At 40.7% G+C, this 10,077-nt stretch overlaps 1 protein-coding gene across 1 annotated transcript in view; it reads left to right on the forward strand.

Moving 5' to 3' along the window:
• Positions 1-10,077, forward strand: part of KIAA0586 (KIAA0586 ortholog) — a gene marked incomplete at its 5' end in the record, with an annotated part of 79,821 nt that overhangs the window by 27,531 nt on the left and 42,213 nt on the right. Inside the window, 5 exons of the mRNA XM_009081035.1 lie at positions 4,244-4,440; positions 4,642-4,760; positions 5,348-5,532; positions 8,919-9,078; positions 9,654-9,864. Of these exons, the coding sequence (XP_009079283.1) occupies positions 4,244-4,440; positions 4,642-4,760; positions 5,348-5,532; positions 8,919-9,078; positions 9,654-9,864 (872 nt within the window). The remainder of the gene's footprint in view (positions 1-4,243; positions 4,441-4,641; positions 4,761-5,347; positions 5,533-8,918; positions 9,079-9,653; positions 9,865-10,077) is intronic.

Below are 10,077 nucleotides of genomic sequence, written 5' to 3' on the forward strand. Positions count from 1 at the left end.
ATTAGGCTTTATTTGGATATGTTAGAATCCACTAGAAATATAAGTAGTTCTCTAAAATCAGCAGTGATTATAGCACTTGGATGTCACAATTTAAAACTCTGAATGTAGTGCATATAATGACAGGCTGAGAGAGCTGGAGTTGTTCAGCCTGGGGAAGGGAAGGCTCCAGGGAGACTTTGGAGCCACTTGCAGTGGCTAAAGGGGCTCTGAGAGAGCTGGAGAGGGACTTTGGGCAAGGGGGAATGGCTTCACACTGCCAGAGGACAGGAGTAGATAGTAGGAAGGAATTCTTCCCTGTGAGGGTGCTGAGGCACTGGCACAGGTTTCCCAGAGAAGCTGTGGCTGCTCCATCCCTGGGAGTGTTCCAGGCCAGGCTGGATGAGGCTTGGAGCAACCTGGGCTGGTGGAAGATGTCCCTGCCCATGGCAGGGGGTAGAACTGGATTATCTTTAAAGTTCCTTCCAACCCAAACCACTCTGTGATTCTGTCTTAGATGCTCTTACAGGTTTTAAGTAAGATGACCTATGTTCTAAAAGTGAAAGTATTTTCTGTGGGTTCCTTTTAGTCCATGTATTTTGTTTCACCTTTTCCGTGTGCTCCTGACCCCCAGAATTAGAGTAAACATCAAATAGTAACTCTAGCTACAGGTCAGTATGGGGGATTCATTTTTAAAATGAATTCATGATTTAATTTATCAGTTAGTTAACATAGCCCTAAATTGGTGCTTTGTCTGTCAAAAGTGTGAAAATGCTTTAGTCATTTATTAGTTTCAAAATGACCTCATGCTCTTGAAGAGGAGCAGCTAAGTCTGTGTGGACATAGTTCTGCTGTATGCACAGAAAAAGGGCTTTAATTTATGAAACTAAGAATGTTATTTAAGAAATCAGTTTATAAACTAACCCCAAAATGCTGCAAAGTTAAATTTTAATATGTGAATAATAGTTATTCATCTCTTCTTTTTAATTTTTTTTTCCTGGATTGCTTTTATCTTTTCTTTTTGGCAATAGGATATGTTCTAACCACAACACCAAAAAATGTTCCAAGTGAAACATATGTTTGGCCTATGACCACACAGACAATGCTTTTAAAAAATGTGCAAGGCAAACAGAATGTGGAAGCAAAAAATCAATCTCTGGACTGCCAGGGGGATTTCAGACATCAAAAGAAAGCAAAGTAGTTGTTATAAGAGAGTCTTCAGATTCATGAAAAAGTGTGCATAAACTGCTGTATAGAAAAATAGCTTTTGTTGTCTTCCCCCCACACCCCTTTTGTTATGAAAACTGAGTTCTGATAGAACTGAGGAGGAGAAGTATTTGTGTATTATCTTTTTCTTTTTTTTTTTTTGCCTTTTTCTGTTTTTTTATTCCCTGGAAGTGTTCCAGGCCAGGTTGGATGGGGCTTGGAGCAACTTGGGCTAGTGGAAGGTGTCGCTGCCCAGGGCAGGGGGTGGAATGAGATGGTCTTTAAGGTCTCTTCCCAATCCCAAACTGTTCTGGGATTATTCTAGAGTGAGAAAATTTGCTCAGCTAACATGAGCCCCAAATGGACTCTTTAGACTCCAGCTCTTATGAGCAGCCATATCCTGGGAAAACTTCCTGAAGTTTAAGATTAGGGACACATTTTGATCTCTCTGACCATACTCTAATTATCATAGAATAAAATCATAGAATTTAGGGGTTGGAATGGACCTTAGAGATCATCCAGCCCCAACCCCCTGCCCTGGGCAGGGACACCTCCCACCAGAGCAGGTTGCTCAAGGCTTTAGCCAACCTGGTCTTGAACACCACCAGGGTTGGAGCAGCCACAGCCTCCCTGGGCAACCTGTGCCAATGTCTCACCAATTGCAAGGTGGGCACTTGTTTTTCAGACTTTTTCCTTCCAATTGGAATTCCACTGCAGTACACTGCAGAGCTCAGAGTAGATGTGTTTCCCTCAGCCCTGATTGGGGACAGTGATGTTTTTACACAGATGACTCACAGATCACAGGTGACACCTGCAATGCAGCCTGACCTTGCCTAGGAGAATTGCTTTAGAAATCCATCAAGAAATCCATGACTCAGGTTTTGGGAGGCTTTAATGAAAGACTCTGCATATACATGTTTGGTAATGGAACAAAACTAATCTATACTACCTAATAATTCCTAACTTTTTCTTAATTATCTGAATGTAATTTGGGAAATAGAATTTCAGACTGATACTTTATTATAAAGTGCAGTGATTAATATTCCAATCATATCTGAAAGACTTCTAATTTATGCCATATTTTGATTGGGAGTCATGATGGATATTTGTAACAGCCTCCAGGGAAGTAAAATGCAGAATTGAATGCAGATGATTCAAGATTGGTCTACAAGGTGATATATGTTCAAGTTCAATCTGTATAATTAAATACTGACTATTATATTATTTTTTTCTTTCAGCAGAGATAATATATCACCCCAAAATGAACATAATTTTCTTTTAAATTTGGGTGCTGTTGTGGATTTGTGCACTGTTAAATATGAAATATTTTAGAAATGCAGGAGAACTGCAGAAGTTTGTCAGAGTTCCTGAATATATGTAAGATTTATTGTGTGTACTTGGTTTATTTAATCCAGATGTTTGTGTTTTGCATACTTTCAGAAGTATTAAATAGGCAACATCAAAGCAAATTTATGGAGCAATGCAGGCAGAGGAAAATGCATAATGAAATGCTGGACAAAGACATCTTTACATTTGCTGTCAGAGAGAATTGTGGTGCTGAGTACATATCTCCTAACAGCATGAGCTGCTTATCAGCTTGCAAGGCCTTTCAGAGTTTAACTTCACTGTTTATTTCTAGGCCTAGGAAGGTTTAGAGATCTTTGTTTGTCACCAAAATATACATACTCTGCTTTTCTTGCTTCTTGGAAGAATTACCACTATTTAAACACCCAGGAAGCTCCTGTTCCCCAACAGCTCCTCGTTGTAATACCCATCAGGGACCTCTCTGACTTTGCAGGTTGAAAGTGTATTAAAAATAAAGTATAATTATTAAGTTATATTAAGGTAGGAGAGAAGTATCAGTGCTGGGTTTGAGAAGGAGACAGGAAAAGGTAACTATCCTTTCTTTTTTCCTCTGTTCTTTCTGTTTTCAGTGACTTGTTCTTTCATTCACTGATAATATATAGCATGGGATTTTTTATGTTATGGTTTAAAAGTAAGTTTAATTTATATAAGGGAAAAGAAGACTTTTTTCCTCCTTTCACTGTGTTGAGGTTAATCTTGGTAAATGTGGATTTACAGTGAGCTCTTTTATGCACCATGACATACTTCTTACTGGTAATTTAGGGCTCAGCTCTTTCTGGCATGCCAAATTTTCTTCTTAGAGAATCATGTTACTATTAGAGACATTTGTTTCTGATATTATGAGTGAAGGATGCAGGTCCTCATCCATCAGGAGATATTACAGCCTGATGGGTTAGTGACTGCTTTTTGGGACTTAGGGCTGTACATGTGCTCCAGGGGAAAAGGAGGAGAGAGGTGCCTTTGAGAACAGCCAAATGTGGCAATACATACCAAGTAACTTCTCTAACTTTTTAGAAACAGCACATTAACGTTGAAATCAAGATGTCTGTGAGGATCTTGTGAGTTATTACCCACAAATACCTTTCAGCTTTCAGCAGCTGAAGGTAATGAGAGTGTGAACACACATGTAACATATGTGTGAACTATTCACATTTGGTCTTCAGTACTGGCAAGTTTGTTAGAGTTTTGACTGACTACATGCTCATTAACTGTGTTTTTTCTGACTGGAGGCTTGAAAGTAAAGGTTTAATTTGTGAAATAAATGAAAAGAAAGCCACCCAAAACCCAACCTGAACAAAAAAAACCTAACCCAACAAGTAACTTCAGAAAGTTTCCTACAGGTTTTTGTTTAGAGAAGGAACGTTTCTGGTGTGTCCATTAAAGAAACTTGACTTGTGTCACAAGTAAATTTTTCAAGTATTAGCATTACCATTGGCTCCTTGCCCTGTGCAGCACAGGCAGGAAATATGAGCCAAATCATGTTTTGCTAAGCAGTTCCTATGGCTTTATACCTCTCCAGATTTATGATTTGCTAAGCTTAGAATTGTATCAATTAACTACAACACACTAAGGAGGGAGAATGTGGTTTGTGTGCTGTGATACATCTACAAACGTTTCTTAAGGGAAAACAATCCGACAGTTACCTCAGTGACATTGCCTTCCAGAACCATAACTTAATTTACTGCTCATTTATTAGGATCAGGAAGAGGAGAGGGATGAAATTCCAGAATTTTCTGAGCCTCTTCTGGAGCTTAATGGCCAGTTTAAAGTTGCCTCACCAAGATACAATGGGCCTTTGTTTCCTCCAGTGGCTTCTGCTCCTCAGCAGCCTCCTGATGTGTTGGATGAACTCATTCAAAGGAGAGAAACAATAGAAAACAGGTTGATAAACTGGTGAGTTGAAATGTACTGAAGTGGCAAAAGAATATATGGAAGAAGGAATGACTCCATAAGAATATCTTCCCCATCTTCTCCCCTCCATTCCCTCCTCCTTTTCCCTTGGAGCTGCCTTGCATTTGATATCAAGGATGCTCTTTTGTGTACTCCTAGGTGTCTTGGTGTTTGCTGATAGTTAAATGGGTTTTATTCTGCCAGGGTGGAACAAGAAATAATGGCAAAAATTATCAGTGGGATGTACCCAGCTCAGAAGGAAACAGTGCCCAGTGTTAGCATCTCAGAGAGTGAAGATGATGAGGCTGTCACCCCTGACATTGGTGAGTAGGCATTATTGTTGTCAGCAGATGGATTATCTCCATTTTTGGTTAATTTTAACAAGCTGTGTAGGTAGCTGCTGCCTGAGCCTAAGGGTGGATGATGCTGAACCAGTGAAACTGTAAAGAGCAGCAGTGCACACTTTAATTTGTGTTGAGACAGAGCAAGTGTTATAAGGCCATTGAAATAAATTACCTAAAAAAAAAAAGAAAAAGAAGACATAAATCACACCACTATACAAACCACATTCTGGTATTTGCCATCAAAATCAGAGCTGGCATTTTGCTAAGCCTGTAATGTTTGTTTGCCTTTCTTTTGTTAATAGATACGCAAAAAATTCCCTCCCTTGCAAATGTGTGAATGGAGAGAGAAGCATTTCTCCTCTGATGTCACTGCCTTTTGCTGTTCCCTTCTTTTATGATCCTGAATTGCTTCTTTCCTGTTATTTATCTGTAAAACAACAACCAAAATATCACTTTTTCAAAGGCATGTTTAAAAGTTCATAGAGAATAAAATAAGTGACAGCAGTACAGTCCATTCATTTTAGGAGGTGAGACCTGAACATGTGCTTTGTGTTTCCTCTTTCCAGCTGAAGTTGCAGGTGGTGGAGGATTTCAGCTCTTTGTCAGTGCTGGTGTCCCTGTAGACTCAGAAATGATAAAACATTTTGTAAATGAAGCTCTCAGTGAAACAATTGCAACCATGCTGGGGAACAGACAGGCTCAGACAGCAGTTCCTGATCCAAATGTTCTTCCAAGCACAGCCTCTATGATGGTAAGTGTCCATTTTATTTAAGATTTCCTACTGAAGTTCTAAGGGACAATTTCTTTGTGGCATGGTGATTCATAATGTGTAAGACAAAGATGACAGAAAAAGATGGATGAACTGAATGTGCATGATATGCCTTTTTTATTATTATTCCTTATTATATCCCAGCAAGCAACAAGATTAAACCTATTTACCCCTCTACTCTGCTCTGCTGAGACCCACCTGGAGTACTTCGTCCAGGTCAGGAGTCCTCAGCTTAGGAAGGGCATAGACCTATTGGAGCAAGCCCAGAGAAGACCATGAAGTTGGTCCAAGGTCTGGAGTACCTCTGCTATAGAGACAGGCTGAGACAGCTGGGATTGCTCAGCCTGGAGAAGAGAAGGTCCCAGGGACACCTTAGAGAACCTTGCAGTACCGAAAGGGGCTCCAAGAGAGCTGGAGGGGGACTTTGGACAAGGGCCTGGAGTGACAGGGCAAGGGGGAATGGCTTTCCACTGCCAGAGGGCAGGGTTAGATGGGATATTGGGAAGGAATTCTTCCCTCTGAGGGTGATGAGACACTGGCACAGGTTACCCAGATAAGCTGTGGCTGCTCCACTCCTGGGAGTGTTCCAGGCCAGGTTGGATGGGGCTTGGAGCAACCTGGGCTAGTGGAAGATGTCCCTGCCCATGGCAGAGGGTTGGAACTGGATGTTCTTTGAGGTTCCTTCCAACCCAAACCATTTTATGATTCTATTTCACTTTTTAAAAAAAAAAAAAGCAAAATCAATTCCTTTGTGCTGCAGTGTAAAGTGCTGTATTTATTTATTCTCTTCTAGACTGAGCACAAAACTGATTTCTAAGGAAAGGATTCAGTACTTAATTGGTTGTTGTCAAGAGATAGCTTGTGTTATTTTCCACAGAAATAGGTGTGCTGCTTTCTTGCAAACAAATGAAATGTGAAGAAAATAATTTCCTCATCTAAGAAGAAATGGAAGCTGAGAGCTTATGGGCTTAGAGCCATTCTTTAATATCTGTTAAAATGACTTAATTCTTTCTGAGATTTGAGTTCAGTAGTTGTCAGTAAATGCTTAATTGATTAGTAGAGCTTCCTGTAATACAGGATAATTTCCTCTGTTCCCTTTGATAATTAAGTGACAGCTGGTTCTTATTTGGGTAACAACATGGCTCTGCTGCAATCTGGTGTTGTGTAATGTCTTTGGGATGCATGTGGAAATTGCTGTGCTTAGAAATCCAACTACCGAAGGCTTTGTGGAAAGTGAGATGTGCTATTCTGTTTTGCTGCAGTGCACATAGACAGAAATGCCACCTGGTGCCTGCTGTAAGGGACCAGCAGGTTATTCTGTAGCCATCTCACTGCTGTGGGGGTGCATACAGCCATCCTGCATCTACAGAGCTATCCCCACCCCACTGCAGATCAATGAGGGTATCATGTCCAAGAGTTCCTTGTAGCTTCTGATACTTAGAAGCCTCTTCTGTTGTCCATTCAGCATTTACTAATGGCCCTCTTAAGCCTTCTTGTACCAGCTTAAACTGAAATATCCTTAGGCTGAAATGGTTGAGTTTTCCTTATTGTATATATTTGCATACTTCAAGAGATCAGTTTTGGCCTTTTTTGCCTTTGTTTGATTAGTCTAAATAAAGCAATCATCCATGTGTGAACTATTTTTTGCCTCTTACTGTTGGGCAGCACTTTGATGTTGTCCATTTTTCCTCGACCACAGGTAACAGTAAGGTGCTAATAGGCATTTTCAGTAATAATGCAGCCTGCAAGAAGGAGTTTCCTCGGTGCCTTGTGCTGTAGTGGTGATACTCTCCTGCCTTTGTTGGAATCTCAATAGCTAATTATGTTGTTTCCAAGTCTTTCCCCATTTGTGGGTAATTGCTGTCCTTTCACTTGTGCTATAATAAGGGTTTTTTCTTCTCTTTTTTCCATTTGTGCTCAACTTATAGCAGAAGTTCTTGAATATGTAGTTTATGCATTCTTGAGTTATCCCTTCTCACTGTGAAGTTTCCTATCTAGAACTTCAGCTGTTACCAAGTTGTTTGGTGCTCCCAATGCTATTGTGTGTGAGCTGCAAAATGTGTTAGCATGTTCCACTTTCCATAGGAGTTTTTAATAAAAATCATCAGTCTGAGGATTTATTCCTCAAACTTAACTGGAAGTCTTCCTATAGCCTCATTATCTTGTTTTCTTCATAAATGTCAGAGAAAGAAGCTGGAAAGAGTCTGGGAAGGTCCATCATATTCCTCCATAGCAGAGTAAACAACAACCATCATATTTGCTTGTCAGATTTATGTCCTTTGCTGTCATCTTTTAAAGGAACATCACAATTATGTTTGTGCTTATTTTAGTGCTTTACTGTCTTGGCTATTGCTTTGTTTGTAATCTTCTTTTTAGCTGATTTTCTTAGCATAAAATTTTATCCATATCACAAAATGTTTTCTTGCATAACATTGTATCAAATGCTTTATTCATGTAATCATATAAGTCATATTTATAGTGGACATTAGGAAGCAATTCCTTAGCAAGAGGGTGGTCAAATCCTGGAACAGGACTGGAGCATCTCCCCTGTGAGGACAGGCTGAGGAAGTTGGAGCTGTTCAACCTGGAGAAGAGAAGGTTGTGTGGAGACCTTAGAGCAACTTTTCAATGTCTGAAGGGCCTACAAGGAGCCAGAGAAGGACTCTGTGTTAGGCACTGCAGTGATAGGACAAGGGGTAATGGGTTCAAACTGAAGGAGGGAACGTCTAGGTTGGATGTGAGAAGAAAGTTTTTTCCTGTGAGGGTGGTGAGACACTGGCACAGGTTGCCCAGGGACGTGGTGGCTGCCCCAACCCTGGCAGTGTTCAAGACCAGGCTGGATGAGCCTTGAGCAACCTGATGTAGTGAGGAGATGTCCCTGCCCAGGGCAGGAGGTTTGGACTACATGACCTGTAAGGTCCATTCCAACCCCTAAATTCTAGGATTCCTAGGGAGGTGATAGATGCCCCAAACCTGTCCACCTGCCTCTGAGACACTGACAATGCCCTTAACAACATGCTATAACTTTTGCTCAGCCCGGGATTGATCAGGCAGTTGGACTAGATGATGGTGGTAGGTCCCTTCCAACTCAAATTGTCTGTTCTATACGTAATGAATTCCCAGTGTGATCATTCTAATGCATAATTTACTGGCTTTGATTTATTTTGTCCAGGCACACGTTTAGCCTGGTGCAACTTTCTGTTTCAATGGAGGAGTTAGGTCCATGAAAGATGTATCTAAGCAACAACTGTTCCTGTTCTGTGGTAACCTGCCTTTCTCTCTCCTCCACAGCTATCTCTGGGGATACTTGGAAGACAGGAATTTTGCATTGAGATAACAGCTGTGGTTATGATTTTTCTTCCCCTCAGGAGTCTCTCGTGCCTACTCCATTGCCAACACCTCAGGCCACACCACCACCATCACCACCTTCAGAAAAAGTAATGCCTCCAGTCAAAACTCCAGATTCATCTCTGTCTCCCACAGAAATGAGTGGGGATGTTCCTGGACATGAAAAAATTAAAGAAACAGGTATGGAAAATAATAATTGAAGTTTAGGAGCAGCAAATATGCTTTAATCTACTGCCTTTAATTTTCTTCTTCAAAGCCATGTTATCTCTCAGGATAAATAGTCTTGAGGCTATAATTCAAGTGGGAGCTCATGTAGTACAAAAGATATGGGGTAATTTATATAAAAAAGCAAACATCTTTTATTTGAGAACAGTTCTATTTTCAAATTGAATGCACATTTCTCTGCTCTGTGTGATTTCCACCCCTCCCAACCCCTCCACAGTTTTTCGCATCAGAAAAATAGCTCTTTTGCTCCTTCCTGAGTTTCTAAGCCAAATGTACACGCTCCAAGTAAAGCAGCTTAGTTTTGTAGAATGCAGACGAGTCTCCTTTACTGAATGCAGTAAGAAATGGAGGTTTTATTCTAATTTCCTTAGGTGCTCACACTGCTTAAAAGAAGCTATTCTTAATCTAATCTCGTCTCCATAACTATCAAAAGATATCACAAAAGCTACAAGTGCTTACTAGAACTAACTCTGTCTGAGATTAGCTTTCTGCTTTCCCTTCTGATCTGTGATTTGGCTTCTCATGTCCAGGAGCTGAGATTCCAGCTGCCGCCATGGGTCATGTTGGCACACCTGTGGTTACTCCTGTCAACACACCTCCTAGAGTAGCCACACCAAGCCCTCCTGCCTCAGAATGGGGCTCTGAAACTCCAAAGCCTCCAAACCCATGGGATGGTGCAGAACTGCCTCTGGAAGAGGAGAAACCTAGCCCTGTAACTGAAGAGTTCCATCCCAAAGCTGTGTGAGTTGAACAGGCCACATAGTTCTCTCATTTCTTAAAGACTTAAATGTGTATATTTTTTCTACGTATGTCCTCAAAGAGTCAGGAGATAGAAATGCTCAGTGGCAGAAGACAGTGAGATAAGCCAGGATTCTTTTCTTTTTAATTGCTTGGATTGTATTTTGGAGAAAAATGTGGAATCAGGGCCTTTGACAGGATTCATCAGTCCTTATT

This window comes from Acanthisitta chloris, unplaced genomic scaffold (genome assembly GCF_000695815.1).
Source record: "Acanthisitta chloris isolate BGI_N310 unplaced genomic scaffold, ASM69581v1 scaffold1798, whole genome shotgun sequence".
In the NCBI taxonomy this organism is placed as follows: domain Eukaryota; kingdom Metazoa; phylum Chordata; class Aves; order Passeriformes; family Acanthisittidae; genus Acanthisitta; species Acanthisitta chloris.